Source organism: Thamnophis sirtalis, unplaced genomic scaffold, assembly GCF_051295495.1.
Source record: "Thamnophis sirtalis isolate CommonGarterSnake01/CBP01778 unplaced genomic scaffold, rThaSir2_p1.2 scaffold_3, whole genome shotgun sequence".
NCBI classification, from domain to species: Eukaryota; Metazoa; Chordata; class Lepidosauria; order Squamata; family Natricidae; genus Thamnophis; species Thamnophis sirtalis.
This window is the reverse complement of record NW_028261383.1, coordinates 87377917-87398106: the sequence shown is the minus strand read 5'-3', so window position 1 is coordinate 87398106 and position 20190 is coordinate 87377917. Positions and strand designations below refer to the sequence as shown.

Sequence of the window (20190 nt, the reverse complement as noted above, 5' to 3'; positions counted from 1 at the left end):
AAAGAGCCAACCTGATTGCTAGATGACTTGTGGGAGAAATAAAAAAGACAAATGTGCAAGTCTTGGACCATCCAATGTAGGATTCTTAGGACATTTTTTTCATTGCCTTAGGGAAAAGCTGGGGAAAGATTCTTAAGAGTGTGCCTTGGTTGCTATATAGCCAGTCATCAGTGGTGGGATTCAATTTTTATACTACTGGTTTTGGGGGTGTGGCTTGGTGGGGGTGGCTTGGTAGGCATGTCAGGGGAAGGATACTGTAAAATCTCTATTCCCTCCCCACTCCAGGGGAAAGTTACTGCAAAATCCCCTGATCGGCTGGGACTTGGGAGGCAGAGAATAGATGAGGGTAGGGCCAGTCAGAAGTTGTATTTACTGGTTCTCTGAACTACTCAAAATTTCTACTACCAATTCTCCAGAACTGGTCAGAACCTGCTGAATACAGCCTCTGGTGTGCATGGCAAGAGACAATCAATAAAGCCAACAAAATAAGTGTCTATGTAAATGAAACCAAGCAATGGTAAAAGAAAATCTATGAGAATCAAAAGACAGATCTTAGATGATTTTGAATAGAAAACCAGTGTTGATGACACTTTGTTTTCCATAGGAAAACAATCCATTATCAAAAGAGTTATGTAGCACCTCAATCCCTGATAAACAGAAGAACACTGACATCAACATCCCCTAAACTCCACTGAAGATGTTATCTAGCCTGGTAATGAAACGTTTGGAAACCAACCCATCAGCTCAGAGAATAAAATTTCATACTTAGGAAGCATTTTTTAGACTGACAAACAATTGCACCTGATGAAATGTGTCAGTCACATAAGGGGTTATTACTAAACTCTTGGTTTTTGCCACCACGTATTAATACTCTCCTCTTAAATGTCTACAGTGAGAGGCACCAAGTTCTGCTAGATTAAATAAATAAATAAACAAATAAGGAAATAAACAAATAAATTTAGCTACATCAGCTTCTTCTCTATTGTCTTTAAGGGCAGCTCCATATACATGGTCTACTGTTGCCAAATTATCCTTATCCCAGAACAGTTAAGTCTGTTGGGTCAACTCAAGTTGTCTGAAAGAACTCTCAAGGAAGAACAAGTTGCTTGAGTTGTCTCAAACAATTCTCAAGCATGCTTCTTCCTGGAGCCAAAGATCACAACCCATTATATCAATCCATTTGTTTCCGTAGCCAGATTCTACTATTTTTGTTGGTGTGGCTGGTGTTAGAAACAGGCTAAAAGTTATAGCAATTGCTAGTCTAACTCTCATTCCACATCTCCTTCATTCTATATACATGCTCAGGCAATGTTGAGGCAGTCTTAAAGCCATTAATATTCAATCATTTCTTTAAGAACAGAAAGACGTCATTGTGTAATCATGATAGGTTTGGCAACAACATAGCAGGATATTAAACACTTTCCCCCTGCTGATAACTGATAATGTCAATGTGTAAATGTTTTATAATTACCTTATAAAATATTCAGTGCTAATTTAATAACATTACATTTGATGGGATTATAGTTTTCTGTGGGGAAACTGTATCAGTTTGGGACACAGCTGCAGTTATGAGAATATGCTGAAATTATTTATTTATTTGCTGTTGGGCCAGAGACAGAAAGAATAATTAAATGAATTTTTAAAAAGCAGAAGAATATTCTAATTTAACTATTTTTAAACACTGAGATCATGATATATCATCCATCACAAAAGAGGCAGAAAACCTTCTTATTTTGACTTCTGTCACCAATTTGGGCAGAACACCTTTTACTGTAGAACATTCAACTTCTGCCTTATTTTGCTATTCCTCTAAAGGTAAAGTTTCCCCTCACACATAGTGCTAGTCATTCCCCACTCTAGGGGGCAGTGCTAATCTCCATTTCAAAGCCGAAGAACCAGCGCTGTCCGAAGATATCTCCGTGGCCCTGTGGCTGGTATGGCTGGTGCACAGAATGCAGTTACCTTCCCACCAAAGGTGATTCCTATTTTTCTACTTGCATTTTTTACGTGCTTTCAAACTGCTAGGTTGGCAGAAGCTGGGACAAGTAACAGGAGCTCACTCCCATTACACAGCACTAGGGATTTGAACTGCTTACCTTTCTGAGCCACTGAGCCACTGTGTCCCTGTTCCTCTAGAATAGTTTAAAGCAACTTTCCCAAAATGGTTAATATTGATTCCCCAAAGGTTGATGGAACTACCCATTCTTTTTATTCTTGTTTATATCATTCATAGTACTATTAGTAGCTGGGTGGCCTTGGGCCAGTAACTCTCTCTCAGCCCAATCCAGTTCATGTTGTTTGATGAAAGTAAGAGAAGGAAGGAGTATTGGATATATTTGCTGCCTTGAATTACTTATAAAATAATAAAGGTGAGAAAAAATCTAATCTAATCAAAGCTGATGTAATAAAATATAATAAATGTTTGGAGTTGCCGACCAATCTAAAATCTCATGAAGCAGTCAATAAGTTGAAGAATTGGGTTCTCCTGGTTTGAAGTATCTTCACTTTATGATTTTTGATGGGAGGGGAGATATGTTTCACAATGTACAAGAAAAGTAAATTCATTCAAAATATTTCCAAAAGGTTATTTGTCAATATATCTGAAAGAAGATTTGAAACAATTAGGCACCAGTTGAGAAGAGGGCATTTCCTGGATTTTACTAGAATAAAATAAAATTTCTCCTTTCCTGTACTCACCTGTAGCCCTAATGATTATTGCCCTTATGTCTTAACTTATTTGGAGAATAAGGAATTAAGGATACTGCAACAGGGGATTTTAGGAAAAGGGAATTCGTAGTAGTCTCCAGTACAACCTTTAGGATAACACCTTCTTGCCACTGTTATTTTTTTACTGCATAGAGAGGATAGTCATGTGAGAAATTTGTGGTAAAGTCTAAAATCACCACAGGTAACATAAATTGAATATTTATATTCATTCCAACTCATCCTTTGGGCAATAGAGTGATGATACTTTTCATATGTTATTGGGCAGGAAGAACTGAAAAGGAATGCACCAGTGAGTCATTTCTCCATTTAAAAAAAATATTTGGGAAGGCAAAAATCTGAGCAAAGGAAAATTTCTCTTGTGTGTTTGTGGTGAAGCTCAACTAACTCTACACAAATCACACATCTCCCTGGAAACTGCAGTACATGCTTTGCTGTTTATGTGGGTTCTTTTTGGAAACAGAAAAACTACAAAATGGAGAATTTGCAGAGATGGTCAGTAATTATGAAGTAATCAACTTTTTTTTGCTTAATTCTATTTCTCTGCTCCTTAGGTCATTCTGAAATAGAACAGAGTTACTTACTTAAATGAAAAAAAAAATCTTGAGTGAAACACAAAGGTTCTTTAGAAAGATTGTTCCATGCAGAGGTGGGAAAAACTATTTGGACTTCACTCAAAGTAGAATAACATCCTGGCATGCCTTACTGTGTGGCTGAATAGATAATAATGGTGCAATGCTATGTTTCTGCTTCAAAATGAAAGGCATCTATTTAACTATCCACTCTAGCTCTACACTAAAACTGATTTGTACATTGTAAATTAAAAAAATAATAATTTCTGAGTCATTTTCAGCCCGGAAAGAGGTCCCTTGGCAAATTATACAGTACATTTTTAAATAATGTCTCAGCTGCAAATCACAGGATGGTAGAATTAAGAACCACTAAAATAATCTTTAACACAGAATATTAACAAACTTTTTTACAGTATGGACTTGATCCCCAAGATTCTGCTTGCATGAGTTTGACAGATTAAATCTAGTGCGACTTTGGGACCATTGAAGCATCCCACTCCACCCTTCTTCAGTAATAGATTCAGATAAATAATTTCAAGTAGAAATGTTAAGTAAATAAAATACAATGATTCTTTCTTTCCTTTACACTGTGAGATATGATAGTGGCTTTGCCATTTAACTACTAAAGTCTTTGTACAGGCATCTATTCTGTCCAGTTCCTATGATTCAATGAATTTTGGAAAGAAAAAGAACTTGAAACATAAAAAGTAAGAATCATATAAAACAAGTCTCTCTCCCTTTCTTTCTCTCCCTATCTTCTTCTCCCTCTCCCTCTCTCCTTTTCCTTTTCCTTCTTCCCGCTCTTTCCCTCCTGTCTCACACTCCTCCTCTTTCTCCTCTCTCTCTCTCTCCCCTCTCTCTCCTCCTCCTCTCTCTCTCCCTCTCTTCCTCTTCCACCCTCGTTTTCCTTTTCCTTCTCCCTCCCTCCCACTCTCCCTAGTTCCCTCTCCTTCTCCCTCTCCTTGTCTCTCTCTCCCTCTCCTCCTCTTCTCTGCGTCTCTCTTCCATGAGAGGAATTGAGACGTCACTCTTAAAAAATGTAAGGAGTCTCATTAGCTCCTTCATGTCTACATTTAAAAATGAACATTCCTAAAGTGAAAGCTGGGCAATCATGAACACTGGCCCCCAACTATAATCCTAAGTAAACATTTCACAGATTCACAGATCATAGATGATGAATGGCTGCCAGCCAGAATTTATGAATATTTTTTTTCATTAACTGCATGGTCAAGAGCTGTCGAACAATATGTGTGAATAAAAAATATAATATCTATAATAAAATATATAATATCTAGGAGAACAAAACTGGAGGCAGGCATGGGGGGAAAGAGGATCTGACTTGGATTTATAGTACAAGAGTGACCTCCTGTGGTAGATTTGTTTAAACGCTGAGTACAATGCTATAGGTTGGAATTCTGATAGTTTAAATATTTATTTGCTCTAAAGGAAAAAAGAAGTCTAATAAAATGTCTGATGTTTCACACTTTGACATCACTGTATAATCCTTTCCATAATATAATGTATCTTCATAACATTTTGGTTGTTAATTAGAAAGTACCTAATTTACAGCATAAAACTGATGCTTGCTATCCCATGCCTGGTGATGCATTCCTCCCTATTTCATCATTTAAATAATTTAAAGGGCTATGTTTTATCCTTTATATTGATTTCAAATAAATACTGTTTATCAAATAAATACTATCAAATAAATATAAGTGTGTGTGTGGGGGGGGGTGTGGGTGTGTGTGTTACCAACCCAAATTGGGATAGGCAAATCTGTTGCTAAGTGGCACGGTCATAAATTGAGACATCACATAACCACAGCAACTTACGATGTCAGTTCTAACTGCAATCATAAAGCAAATCACCGATGGTCATTAAGTGTGACATCATGTAAGTGCAATGTGTGACTTTCTGCTGGCTTCCCCACTGACTTTGCTAAGTTCATTTACCATATGACTGATTGCCATCTTCTTCTCTTTCCTTCCTTTACCTTCATTAGAAACTTTCCCAGAGAGCAGAGGCTTCACATAACTTTTCTGAAGTAGGGTAGTTTAAGCTTGTTCATTTATTCTTTGAATGAGAAATCGGGATTGATTTGTTGGATAATTTCTGGGCTGCCCATGATGTTCTCAAGGAATCTTCAATTTAAAAGTTCAAACTTTCACTTCCATAGAATCCCATAGGGAATACCATGTCTTGCATGATTCTTATCTACACACACACACACACACACACACACACAGATTTGGAAAGTATAGTGTGTGGGTGTGGGTGTGTGTATGTGTATGTGTGTCACAGTGGCAGTTCGAATCACTAACGGAGTAAGCTCCCATTACTTGTCCCAGCTTCTGCCAACCTAGCAGTTCCAAAGCATGTAAAAATGCAAGTAGAAAAATAGGAAACACCTTTGGTGGGAAGGTAACAGCCTTTGGCATTTAGTCGTGGCCACATGACAATGGATACGTCTTTGGACAGTGCTGGCTCTTTGGCTTTGAAACGGAGATGAGCATCACCCCCTAGAGTCGGGAACGACTAGCACATATGTGCGATGGGAACCTTTACCTGTTTAGTATTTAGCTTACATAGGCCTTCCTGACTTTGCAGGCAACAGCGGCTCATAGTACAATGTTATATTAATCTCCTGTACTTCATACAATAGTGTAGTAAGCTTAGGTATTGGGGATGATCAAAGGGGAAAATGATTAAACAAGGTCATGCCATCTTTACTCAATCTCCACCCTTCGTCGTGATGTTTCATGGACATATAGAAGGGGCAGAGTTTGTAATAAAAGCTTCCAATCCTCTGATACCTCTGATAGTAGGTAGGTGAACGGGCTATCCCATGAGTCAACAGTGAAATGCATTGAAAATGCACTTGTGTGACCCTGGAAGGAAGTAAATCTAGCAAAGTACAAAAATATCTAAGACTGTCAGAAGCAAAATAAATATTGAAAATCCTTGCTATTTTGAGGAATCAATGGAGGAGAGGTGGCTTATAATTATGTATAATGCAAATAATTGAAGCAGTTGCACGTTGTTGAAGTAAATGGGATCAGTCTTCTGAATGCATGACTTTCATGGATGCACAGAAGGAGAAAGTCCATTGATTGGCATGCATGGCATAAAGGCAAGTAGAGTGAAATTTATTCCTTTCTTTTATCTTAACAATAGAGTTTTGCAAGTGCCCCTTCTCTCTTTAACAGATCTGAAATCTATTCACAATAAAACTTAATCTGGAATTCAGCATGGGAAATGATAAGGAATTAGAAATACCAAAGACCATTGCTAAGGAATGGATCAGAGGTGGGTTCCTACCAGTTTGCACCTATTCGGTAGAACCGGTTCGTCAAATCTACTGAACCGGTTAGAAGAGGTTCCACCAGTGGACCCGGAAAGCAGGCCACACCTACAGAAGAGGTTCCAAAATTTTTTGAAACCCACCACTGGTCCTTGGATATGATTATTCTACACTATCATGCTCATACTTATAAAACTCAGTGCCTCTGTGAAAGGCAAGGATGACTACTGCGTTTGTGGTGCAATCAGAACATTGCGGGTGTTGAAGTTGTTTTAACGCAAACCAAAGATGCCTTTCAAAAAACACAAGTTTACATCCTATTCTTATGCATGCCAGTGCTGTGTGTGAGGTAATTTAAGGTGGTTCTGACAAGTGTTGTCGGCATCTTCATATCCGGTCACATGGGCGGCAAGCCACTCCCACAAAGGAGGCCACACCCACAGAGTAGGTTCAAACAATTTTTGAAACCCACCACTGGAATGGATGCACATATTGCAGTTTCCTTAGGTGATAGGGATCAGTTTTCAGCAATGAAAATAGCACTGCTATTTCTCCGAGGGATCAATAGACATATCTCAAGGGATAAATCTGACAGTAGCAGCAGAAGAAAGACTTTGGAGAATTTTTTTTAAAAAAATAAAAAGTAACCAGCATTCTAAAAATTAAAGCCAACACAATACTGAGATTTTGTTCTCCAGTTTCATAAGGTATCAAGAACTAATTAACAGTACCCAGGCTCTCACAGTGATGGTAAAGGATGCCTGCTCAGAACCACAAAAACATTTTTGTCCGCAATAGGTCTGCTAACTCTGGAAGAAAGACACAACACAGGTTGCTCTTCAGTGACATAGCCAGAGGTGCAAAAGAAATTTGTCATGAATTTCTTTGGATCCAAAATGCCATAATCTTCCAAAGTGGTATGTGTTGCAGCACCGCTTGGAATTGTTTTGAAAGAGCAGCAGAAACATGCATCTTTTACATTTATAATATAAAGACATCATGACATTACATGGAATATTTTGTTCTTTTTTTAAAAACTAATATACTTTTATTTACCTTCTTTCAGCAATAGACAGGCTTTATTTATAGAATAAAAGATAATGAGCCATTGTGTAGCATTACCAGGCTTTTAGAAAAGAACATTTTGTTAAATAGAGATAAGTGCATGTAGCTGTTGTTATTTTTCTTATTCTCATGACATTCACATGGAAAAACATTGGGCTACATTCGAGGCACACTGATAGAGAACAAATGCACTTTGTTCATTTAATCTGTTTTTATCATATAAACAAATTCTAGAGTACAAGTCAATTCTTCTTCTTGCCAAAGATAATGTCCATAGGCTAACTTCAAAATTCAGCTATATTAACATTCTGCACAAACACGCTTACTCATCTATACTGTATATTTCGGATCCCGCTTGTTTAATCTTTTACCTATTTTCTTATATGTTTCTCATATATGAAAAAAGTGATCAATGGCCAGTTTCTTCGCCACCTGGAAAAATGGCTCAAACCAATTCAGAATAAACTACCTTTTATAGTTCAGGAAATGTCCAATATGCAATACATTAAAAGTTACCTCTTTGCTTGGGCTTTTCCCCACTAGAAAAAGCTAAGTAGTTCTTATTAATACTCATGACTGTATATGGATATTTTATTGCTAATCAAAATGGTATAGTATTTTATGTTTTAACCTTCTGGATTATTTTAAATCCATTGGATTGTAAGGGATAATCATTTTATGAAAATAATTTACTAATATTGCATCGTGAAAAAATAAAGAGGAACAACAACTGATGACATCCTTTTACTGGTTCACAATAGAAAGTGTCCTCACTCATTGCATTACGGTGTGGTATGCTGGCTTGATAGTTGTGGATACAAAGACATTACAGAGGATGGTGAGAACAGCACAAAACATTGTGGGCTGTCCACTGATAACACTAGATAATGTTGCCAGGGCTCGTTGCCTTAGAAGAGTAAGGAAAATCCTCAGGGACGACTCACACATTGGTCAGCCCTTCTTTATTCTCCTATCATCTGGAAGGAGATATAGAAGCATAGGCAGCCACACAAACAGGCTGAAGAACACTTTTTAATCCGTGGGCTGTCAGACTCCTGAATGAAAAATAACCTACAACAACATAGTACGGTTAACTTGCAGGCTGGCACATCGTGCAATGAGTTCACATAGTGCAATAGGACTGGGTGTTTGTTAGTAGAATTCACTGGACTAGGGATTTTTTGTCTTTCATTGTGAGTTGTATTGTGTTGGGGGGGGGTGCACCAAGGGAGTCTCAGCCAATCTCATTGTACTCATGTTGTACTCTGACAATAAAAGTTTGAATTGAATTGTATACTATTTCAACAATGAATAATACTTGGAATCTCTTAGGGTCAAAAGCATTGTTTCCATTTGGTTCTTGGGTGACTCCACTCTTCAGAATATCCTGCTTTGTTGGGTTTCACCCAATGTGAAAACACTTTGCTGAGATGTGGGATGGCTTGTGGGACGTCTGGGGTGCCAGTATTTACACTGAGGAAAGATGACACTTAGGAAAGCCATCCTAAAACGCTGGGAGAACACATGATAGATTATGGGATTCACGGCAGAACTCAAATAGAAGAAAACACCTACAGGAGAGTGAATGAGTGAGTGAATGAGAGATAGATGAAAACAACAGGTAAAATCACAACAATTTGAAAAAAATATATCAGGGAGAGAAAAGTGTACAAATGTTTTAGGATACTTATCTCAGTTTATAATAATAGAATAACAGAGTTGGAAGGAACCTTGGAGGTCTTCTAGTCTAACCCCCTGCTTAGGCAGGAAAGCCTACACTACTTCAGACAAATGGTTATCGAACATCTTCTTAAAAACTTCCAGTGTTGGAGCATTCACAATTTCTGGAGGAAAGTTGTTCCACTGATTAATTGTTCTAACTGTCAGGAAATGTCTCCTTACTTCTAAGTTGCTTCTCTCCTTGATTAGTTTCCACCCATTGCTTCTTATCCTGCCCTCGGGTGCTTTGGAGAACTATTCTCCAAAGTTGACTCCCTCTTCTTTGTGGCAGCCTTTGTGGCAGAGATATTGGAACACTGTGATCATGTCTCCAGTTTAACCAGTTGATAGAAATATGATTAGCTATATGTGATCATATCTTTCTAAAACATAGTTTCTACTGACTCAAAACTGTTACTTCAACTGTATTAACTGTTCTCTAAGATTAAATTTTTTTTTTTAAAGTGCTCCCAACTGCAAGGAAAATCTAAACCAGTTTCCCCAAATTGGCAATTTCCATATGGGTGGACTTCAACTCCCATAATTCTATAGCTAACACTGTCATAGACAAAAATTCTGGGAGTTGACATTCACACATCTGGAAGTTGCCAAGGTTGGGAGATACTGTAACCATTCATAAAATCATTACAATAACATGATAATATTGTCAGGCCTGCAGCCATATTCCTTTTGGGTCTTTGGCCTGCCACACTTTCTATTATTCTACTATGCCATTTCTATTATGGGAAAATTTGAGGGAGGATGGTACGGAGTTAAATGCTATGTAACCAAAATAAAATTCCTTTCTAAAATCCAGGGTCATCCTTTGTCTCTACACCTCTGTACCTCTCCAGAACTGGATGGGTGGAACTGCCAGCATGGCAGTGGAAGATTGGACCATGTAATGGACTTGTGTGTGTGTGTGGGGGGGGGCAAGATCATGAACTTTCAACTGAGTGCGGAAAACCAGGAAGCTTTCAGATTTTTCCCAGATGTGCCAACATGGCTCTCTTAATAAATTGGAACTTTGACAAATACTTTGCCTTGGACTCTGATTTAATTTTGGATGCTATTTGGAATCCTGACAAATATTTCCTTCTGGCTAAAGTATTACATAACAGCTAGAAATGTCCATTTTGGGATATACCATCTTTATACCACTGCATACAATTGCACAGATAGGATCTTTTTACCATATACTTGGTATATGGTAAAAAAATCTACAGATTTTTTTCGACATCGCCTCCCCACTTTTAATTGCCAGATTTATTGTCATATGGAATAGTCCCAATTTGGATGAAAAAATTCTCAAAGGGTGGGAGAAAAAGGAAGGATAGAAGCATTTATGATTGTATTTGCAAAGTGTTTTGTTGCAATGTTTTATTGAACCCCTTCGCTGATTTTGACAAATCACAGAGATAAACCTAACCTAGTGACACAGTATTGGAGAGGAGCAAATGCTGATCCTATCTTCGAACAAGGGAATACAGAGAAACCGGAAGTTGAACTATACTAGGAAGTAGCACATTCAAAAAGATCTGGGAGTCTTGAATGTGAATATGATGCAGCTGCTACACAATAAGCTGCATCAACAAAATGTAGATCAAGAAAACTAACCACTCTTCTGCATTCTGCATTTGACCGATTACAGGCTGGAATATAGCATCAGATCTTATTGCTACATGTTAGAAATGAAATTGATACCATTAGAGATGGTCTACTAGCATTTGTAATGACTTTGCATATATTTAATAGCAAAAGTGCTTACTCTAGTTCACAGTGACATTTAGAGACTCTGTTTTTTCTTAATTATTTGAATCCAAACAATCCACATGATAGCACTTCTGCAAATTCTCATTTAAAAAAAGCCATGACTTCAGCACAAATTTAGACCAATTCTCATCCAAATTATCCCAATATACAACAAAGGATAGGCATTGACTCTGTGTATGTACTTGCTCTCTTTACTTTCTTGGTTCTTGTTTCCAGCAGGCAGCCAGTGTTCCCTGGCTGGTTGGCTGATCAAAAAATTGAACTGAACAGATTAAAACAAATACAAAATAATGGTTTGGTTTCTTTTTATACCTTGCACTACTTAGAGGATAATAGGAGCCAATCCCAAACTACAGAAGCCTGCATCTACACCTTATTGTTAGCCCTGTGTCAACTTCGAAACGGTGTGAGCCAAAGCCATGTTTACGTTCACTTTATTTCTTAGTTGCCACTCATTGGGGGAAGGGGAGTTACAATGCACTGGAATGTGGTGCCCTAATCCGCTAGACAAAGCATTGACCAGAAGCAGCATGAGAACCAAAGTCATGGCAACAAACTTCTGCTGAGACTGAGGGGGAAGCTCCCACTGGATTGATTGGTTAACCTGATCCAGAACACTTTCTTCCTTATGTGCTTGGGGTCTATACATCTTGCAGAATCCTATTTCCTGTTCAGTCTGAGAAAATATTTAGGGTCAATGTTATATTCAACTTGAAATATTACCTGAAACCACATGAATAAGGTTGAATATATTTGCAAGAGGTTCTGTCCAGGTTGCAACAAAGCTGTAGAAAAGACGATCTGTGTGGAATGGGGCCCAACATACCCCAAAAACGATTACTAGGACAACTGTCAGAGAGAGAATGAGAGGAGAGTAAAGTGCATGCTTTCTTGGTTTAATGTGTTCCCAACTGATCAAAACCTGGGTGAGCTCTGGGAATGTATTTAATACATCTTTTTATATTAAATATATATAAATTGTATTTCGTTTATCCAGATTTGGAAAAGTGAAGGAGAAATAGAAAAACTTTCTTGGTAATGCAAGGCTGAATACAGACAAGGCAACATTCTGTCTAGTTGGGTAGACTTACACAAATGTGCTTCTACCATCAAAGTGCAGGGGTGTCAAACTTGCAGCCCATGGGCCAGATGCATCACACACTGGCCACATCCACCTCCAGTTTAGCAAAGGGGGAAAAAGTTGTGATATGTCACATGATGACGTGTCATCTCAAGTTGACACCCCTGTCTTAGAAGGAGAAATAGGATTACGGCAAGATTTTTCTGGACCCAATGAATCAAAATTTATTGACAAAAGTACATGCCATATATTTGTCCTGATCAATAAAGCAGTTCCCCAGAACAGTCTCGTTTATCTGGAATTAGAACAATAATGTCTTCTCAGACAGCAGATACTCCATTCTTCTTTCCTTCTGCTACCTTCATTCTTGTTTCCTTCCTTTCTGAAATCTTCCGTAATGAATAACAAGCTGGACCCTGATTCCTATTTAGATAATATCTAATGGTCTTCTAAAATATATTATTCTAGACTTACCTGCTTAATAATATGTCAATAATACAAAACCACCATTTTGTACTCACATAGCATCTTTGTGATAGACTTTCTGGACGATTGTTTAATATTCATCTGCATTTCTTTTACTTCCAAGGATCTGTCTCTTCTCAACTAATAGGAAGGAAAAGTAAGAAAAATCAAAGGAATTGATCTGATGACATCTCAGAAAGTCAGTTCAATCAGTCAGTCTTTCCATCAGATTTGCTCATATTGTAACTACTTTTTCTAAAGTTGTTGATCAATGCAACCTGTTTGAGATCATTATCTATTCATCCTACCTACTTTGATAAATAAAGCAAAGTCACTTAGGTAAAATTTTCCTTGCTTGTAGGATTGTAAGGATACATAATAGAACTGAAGTGGTATTCAGGATAACTCAGCAAATGCAACAGAGGATAATGTAGTGTAATACATAGATAAAAACACTGTTTCTTCTGGTATATTTTTCTCAAGGTTTTACTTTATGCCATTGTGCAGAATAAGATTCTAGTGAAATAATTCCAAAATTCTGAGGGTCTCCCCGCCCACCTTTTGCTCACAAACACATATAGAGAAATCCTTTGGGTAAACATTTTCACATTTTCTTGCTTGTGATCAAGAGAAATAAATAAAAGCCTTGGGAACAAGTGAAAAAAAAATGGGCAGTGTCCAGTCAGTGCTGCCTTCCAACTAATTGTGGTACTAATCTGTATTTTTCTTGAAAGAAAAAACTAATTCTACCCTTCACATGCTGAATAATGCTATAATATGAATTGTTAGCTCCAAGTGAATTTCCCATATATTTTTCTGGAAAAACTAGAGACACGTTGTTTTTTTAAACACATCAAATGAAATTAAGTTACATTTCTCAGAAACTAAATAACCACAATGCTGTTTAAATCATTTTCTCTACCAAGTGTCTGGATGCAGTTCTAAAACTATGTTGCCCAAAAAGTAAACTTAAAGTAAACTCCAACCACTTATACAAGAGAATAACAAATCTGTGGCTACTAGCAAAACATTTATTTGAGCTTAATATATTATCCTTGTTATGTCAGAGGCTTAGAAACTTTTTTTTAAATCTAGAATACAGCCCAATAATTATTTATTAAGGAATAATGCATGCATGTAGTAGGATTCCAGAATTAATGCATGTGCTTCTAATTAAAATCAGAATGAAACCTGTTCATAAAAGCCCTGCATTATTGCTTAGTATACTATATGATAGCACAGAATAACAGATACTGTTTAAACAGGTGGGAAAAAAAGATACAGGGATAAAAATAATTAGAAAAAGATGCATAAAGTATCAGTTGTAACCATGTTAAATGAGGTGCACTATCAAATAAACTAGAGAAAAGCGAGGCATAGTTTAGTCAGGACTCACTTTCAACCCCATCAGGCAGTAGAGGATACTGATGACACTCATTGGAAGCACATAAAACAAGAGAGAAGTTAACTGGATGATCCAGTTGTAAATCCACATAGAATAGACCACAGTACAAATTGCAGAACCAGGGACCTCTGTACGATTTGGAAAATACTGTAGCTTTATGCCATGGATGCTGGTATTGGGAAGAGAGAAGATGATTGAGAGAAGCCATAGGGTAAGGATGATCCTCAGAGCTCGCTGCTGGGTATTTTTCAACCTGGCTCGGAAGGGGTGTAGAATGGCCATATATCTCTCTATGCTAACCATGGTGATGATCAGGATAGAAGCAAAGCACACCGTCTCGAAAAAAGCTGTTTTAAAGTAGCAGCCCACTGGTCCGAATAAGAAAGGGTAGTTGCTCCACATTTCATAAACTTCCAAAGGCATCCCAAAGAGTAATACCAGCAGGTCTGAAATAGCAAGGCTAAAGAGATAGCAATTAGTGGGTGTTTGCATGTTCCTGTGCTTGAGAATCACCAAGCACACTAAAAGGTTGCCAGACACACCAACTATGAAGAGCAGAGCGTAAATCCAAGTCATAGGCAAGGACAGGTGGCTGTGTTTTGGTCCATATAGAAAAAGAAGATAGTCTTCAGTGCTATTAAAATATTTTCTTAGTGGTTCTGATTCTTCCATCCTGTGAACGTATTGAGATATATTTGTGGTACAATCCATTGTAGGAGCTGTGGATAGAACAATCTCTTTTCTGGTTCCAGTTTTATTTACATTACCCAAGAGTAGTTGGCTTGAGAAATGACCGGAAGGGGAGAGCAGCAAAGATGGAGACAAACACAACTAGAGAATCTCCTTTCAGACTGGAAGCTGTTTGTGGATGTGTCTCAGTATATTTGTGTTATAATAATTTCCTTTGAAGAGCCTTTTCAAGAGTAAGCTCCTCCTTTCACAGATACTCATTGGCTAGCTGCATGAATCAAATTATATGTTGATCAAGATTTTCTTGACTATTCACCTCATCTTTATTGAAAGAAACATATACTGAATAAGAGGTAAAGTTAAGGAACGGGGAGGAATGAAACTTAAAATCTGAATCGTTGATATAAGACTATCTACAAAATCCTTAGTTTGTGAATAATAATCCCAGAAAGGGAGAAATACAAGCTAAATGCTAATGCTTAACTATGCTATGCTATGATTCATTTTTTTTCTGAAGTAGAAGCTGTAGCTATAAAAAAATAAAATAATTCTAAAATTAAAGCTTGCATCTTGTAGCCATTTAGTCCTTCGTGATCTGGATGCTTAGCATCTGAACAAGCAACTGCAATAAAGAGAACCAGATAGAGATCAAACATTAAGATAATTGGAGAGAGTCATGAATTGGCTGGTGCTGCACTTTATATATTATATGTCAAATTGGAAATTCATACGGTATAATAGTACCCCATTCATGCAGATCCAAACTACCCATCTTGTTTAAAACATACGTACAAAAGCACAGCTACCCTACAATTAAAAATATATATATCATCAATGCCTGGATTTGCCTGGATACTATGTGGTGGCATCGTGTTATTTTTTATAATAAATTAGTAGAAATGTAAAATAGATAATAACATCAGATGAAATCCAGTCTAACCTTGTTATTCTTGATGGATTTACTATATATTTTTATATGATAGTTTTGTGTTGTTGTTTGAACTTAGAATAAGAGAATACTTTAGGTAAAGATAAAGGTTCCACTCACACATATGTGCTAATTGTTCTTGACTCTAGAGGGAGGTGCTCATTTCCATTTCAAAGCCAAAGAGCCAGCATTGTCCAAAGATGTCTCCGTGGTCATGTGGCCGGCATGACTAAACACCAAAGGCATATGGAACACAGTTACCTTCCCACCAAAGGTGGTTTCTATTTTTTCTACTTGAATTTTGACATGCTTTCAAACTGCTCGGTTGGCAGAAGCTGGGACAAGTAACGGGAGCTCACTCCATTACACGGCACTAGGGATTTCAACCACCGAAATGCAGACCTTTCTGATTGACAAGCTCAGCGTCTTAGCCACTGATACTTTACTATGCACTATATTCATATCTGAACTGAAGAAATTCTGAAATCTGTGCTCTGATGTATTAAAAGGAAATATTTGGCAATCCCCTTGTCAGTCCTGCCTCAGCTTGGGGGCTTCTAAGTAAAAAAACAAACCTTCACACCCCATTTGGATGAGAAAGGTATAATTTACTAGAAGTCAAGTGACACACAGTAACACAAAGCCAGGACTGAAAGTTCCTGCACCAACACCCCCAGTGTAGCATTTCTCTCCTATCATGGATCCCCTTAGGTCAAACTTCCAAAGAGATGTTTTTAGAACTGGCTCCTGAGGAATGCGCAGGCCTGCTCCAGGCACACTAAAAGGTTGCCAGACACACCTTTGTCTTTTTTTCCCTTTCAACTTTTTTCCTTTTTTAATCTCCTTTCCACCATATTTTTCCCTTTTGTTTATATATATATAAACACATGCACACGCACACGCGCGCACACACACACACACACACACACACACACACACACACACACACACACACACACACACACACACACACACACACACATATATATATATATATATATATATATATATATATATATATATATATATATATATATATATATATATATATCTGCCTAGTATGCCTAGTATGCAATATAGCTCAGGTTCAAATCCCAGTAAGGGTATGGCTAGCTGATGAGAGCTAAATAGCTTGAAATAGATCTATACTAGTCTCCCTTTATTTATTTATCAGCACAAATAAACACACACACACACACACACACACACACACACACACACACACACACACACATATATATATATATATATATATATATATATGAAATTTAATAAATCTGATTTTTTTAAAAGGATATAAGGTTGTTTGTGAAAAAATATATACTTTCTCTGCTTACTTGTTCACCAATAACATTCACCAATACCATTCTGCTCCAAAACATGACTAATATAGACATCAAGCTGTAATTTCGTAAATTCTTTCTTTTCCTCCTCCTTTTTTTTTGAACATTAAAAAATTGGCTCTTCTCAAGTCTTCTGGGACATCACCAGTTCTCCAGGAATTCTCCCAAATTAGTTAGCAGTTCTATAATCACCTCTGCCAATTCTTTCAGATTTCTGGGCTACAATCCATTTGGCTCTGGAGACTTGCATTTATTTTAATTAGTGATTTATTTTAATTTATTTTAATTTACTCAATTCTTGGCTATCCTAAACTGCAGGTCCCTTCTTCCACTAATAACACAACAATAATCAGAGAAGGATTATTGATTTTTTTTTCCTGAAAGGAGATAAATGTAAAATACAAGATCACCAATTCCCCCCCTTTCTCTTTGCAAGAGACTTACAGACACATCATTAGCAATATTGCAGAAGCTGCCAAATGCTCCTGTAAATGACTGCAAAATGTTTACACTTTGACATAAGCATAAAAAGGACTAAATGTCTATAGAGATGCTGAATCACACGGGCCATGGCTGTGCACAACACAGGAGAAGAAACCCATCAGGACAAGATTCAGGAATCCATCTGTATCCAAAAGATCACTTTTTTTGAAGACAGCAAAGTCCACATTCTGGACAGAGAGGACCATTGATTGGAAAGAGTGGTCAAAGAGGTCATCTATATTAAAATTGAACAGCCCTCTCTCAACAAAGGGTGGAACCTATGACACCACCTAACTCCTGTTTATAACACAATCCTTTCAGCAATACTAAGAAGTTCCACACCCATTTGCACTCTGATTCAGGTGACCATGAGGGTATAGATAAACCCCCAAGTGGCCTCAATGACTCTCAGAAAGCTAATGACAGACCTTCAGAGTGCTAATGACCAGATGTCTGCTAGGGAATATAAATCCTCCCATTCCCCAACACTCAGCTAAAACTACAGAACACATCTTTATAAGGGAAAGACACTTGCTTTTCAGTCCTTATCAGAGGTGGCATTTTGCCATTTTGGACCGGTTCACCCAAACCGGTAGCTGAAATAGTGGGTAGCCCTGGCTCTAGTTCAACCTATTTAGGGACTTTTTTGAGCAAAGTGCATGCACATTGATTGGGCGCATGCGTGGACGGGGCAAGCAAAGCAATAGCACGCGCACACACACATTTGTGAATCAGTAAGGAAGGTAAGTGAAAACCACCCCTGGTCCTTATGGTGCTCACTGCTCTAGCAAGTTTTCCTAATGAGTTGTGCTCCCTTAATAAGGCATATTAAAACATTAACTTTTATTCATTGGAACATTTGGTAGTTTCATTTTGAGACCATAGTCCTTTTTAAAAACATATATTTATATAAGAAGAGAATAGTATAAAATCATAGGACTGGAATGGACCATAGAGGTCTCCCCCCCCCCATCCAAAGTTGTTTCTTGAAAACATCCAGTGATGCAGTCCTCACAACTCTGGGAGGCAAGCTGTTCCATTGATTAATTGTTCTCAAATGTCATGAACTTTCACCCTAATTCCAAGTTATATCTATTGTGCTTTGTGCTTTGGAGAATAAGTCAAACCCCTCTTGTCTGTGACAGCCCCTTAGTAGCAGAAGATAGCGACCATGTCACCCCTTACATCCTTACTTTGTTAGGCTAGACCAGACATGTCAAACACGCAGCCCATGGCCCATGACCCAGATCCATCCTGCGGTAGGCCACAGAGTTGGCCCATGGGGCCATTCCAAAGATGGTGAGGGACCGGCACCTGCTGCCCTGACACCTGCCACATCCACCCAGTCAGCCGTGACAACCAGGCCATGCCCACCCCAGCACCCCAAGGGTATACAAACTCCTGATGAGGCCGGAAACGGGATTGAGTTTGACACTCCTGAGCTAGACATACCTAGTTTTCTCAACCGTTCATTGTATGGTTTAGCCTCTAGACCCCTTACCATCTTTGTTGCTCTCTTCTACACGCTTTCTAGGACCTCAGCATCTTTTTTGTGTTGTGGTGATCAGAATTGGATGCAGTATTCCAAGTGTGGCATCACTAGTGCAATATAAAGTGTATCATATACAGACATACTGTATATATTATACAGTATAATACCATTCCCCACACTCTTCCTCCTCCCATTGTTGGAAACTGTTCTTTTGCTTCAGGACTTATGTTCCTGTACTAATTCATTCCAAGTTTCTTTTACTCCTTGCCATGTAGTCAAACCTTTAAGTTTCCTATTGACTGTCATAGAATTCTCAACTCACAAACTTTTGACTACCAATTATTCTTGCTTTCAAATTACTCAACTTTTTTGTATCTACGATCTGGAATAAAGATGCCACTTACTTTATTTACAAGACAAGCAACCTCTGTTTGAACTCTTATAGGAGCTTTTATTGTTTTCTGTGTAAATAGCCAAATCTCATCTCACTCTCCATTATTATCTCAAGATTTACTGCATGTCAGAAAAAGCTTTCAGAGATATAATTGGCTATTTTCTGTTTTCATCTGTCTAAAGACTTGCATAACAAGTCATCTTTTTAAGTTAACAGGTACTTGTCTAATATCTTAACAGCCTAGCAGTTAGCTGAGAAATGATTAAAAAATTATTTTCTGTATCCTTGGATTAAATGCTTCCTACCTCAGTGCCTTCACAAACTGCTCTCATTCATGAGTCAGTCTTAAAATATTTATACTGAAATATGGAAATTGTTGAAGAGAAGAAGGTAAACCACAAAAACTGCATTATGAAAACTTGGAAAATGATTAGAAGTGATTTTATATGGCAGCTAATTAAGCAAATAAACCATTTCAAATATGCAGGTTTGAGATTTATTACCCAGTGTATTTCATATTGGTTAACTCAGTGGCACACCAAATGTTTAAATATTTTGCTGAACTTCAGTAATAAAAGTATGGTAATTATACACACAAGCCCACAATAAACACACAATCACCTACCATGCATAAAATGAAATACAATCATTTTTGGAAATTGCAGGCATTTGAGTAGCTTTTTATATGTTTCTGTATACAATTCAAAGATCTGTTCTTTTATTCTATAAAACCCTCCATGCCTTGACTCCTAAGC

The 20190-nt window shown here is 37.6% G+C and overlaps 1 protein-coding gene across 1 annotated transcript; it reads right to left on the bottom strand.

The window, feature by feature from the left end:
* Positions 1 to 9039: 9039 nt before the first annotated feature.
* On the bottom strand, positions 9040 to 14816 carry NMUR2 (neuromedin U receptor 2). Its single transcript, XM_014052434.2, has 4 exons — positions 14097 to 14816; positions 12757 to 12841; positions 11878 to 12003; positions 9040 to 9233 (listed from the first exon to the last, which is right to left on the bottom strand). The coding sequence occupies exons 1-4, from the start codon at positions 14814 to 14816 to the stop codon at positions 9040 to 9042; spliced, it is 1125 nt and encodes a 374-aa protein (XP_013907909.2).
* Between the last annotated feature and the right edge of the window lie 5374 nt (positions 14817 to 20190).

Excerpts from the sequence above, each read along its gene's own strand:
- NMUR2 (XM_014052434.2), bottom strand. The coding sequence starts at position 14,816 with ATGGATTGTACCACAAATATATCTCAATACGTTCACAGGATGGAAGAA. Across the intron at positions 12,842-14,096 it reads ACTGCCTGATGGGGTTGAAA|TTGAGAAGAGACAGATCCTT; the intron begins GTGAGTCCTGAC and ends CCTTCCTATTAG. Across the intron at positions 9,234-11,877 it reads CCTTATTCATGTGGTTTCAG|GTGTTTTCTTCTATTTGAGT; the intron begins GTAATATTTCAA and ends ACTCTCCTGTAG.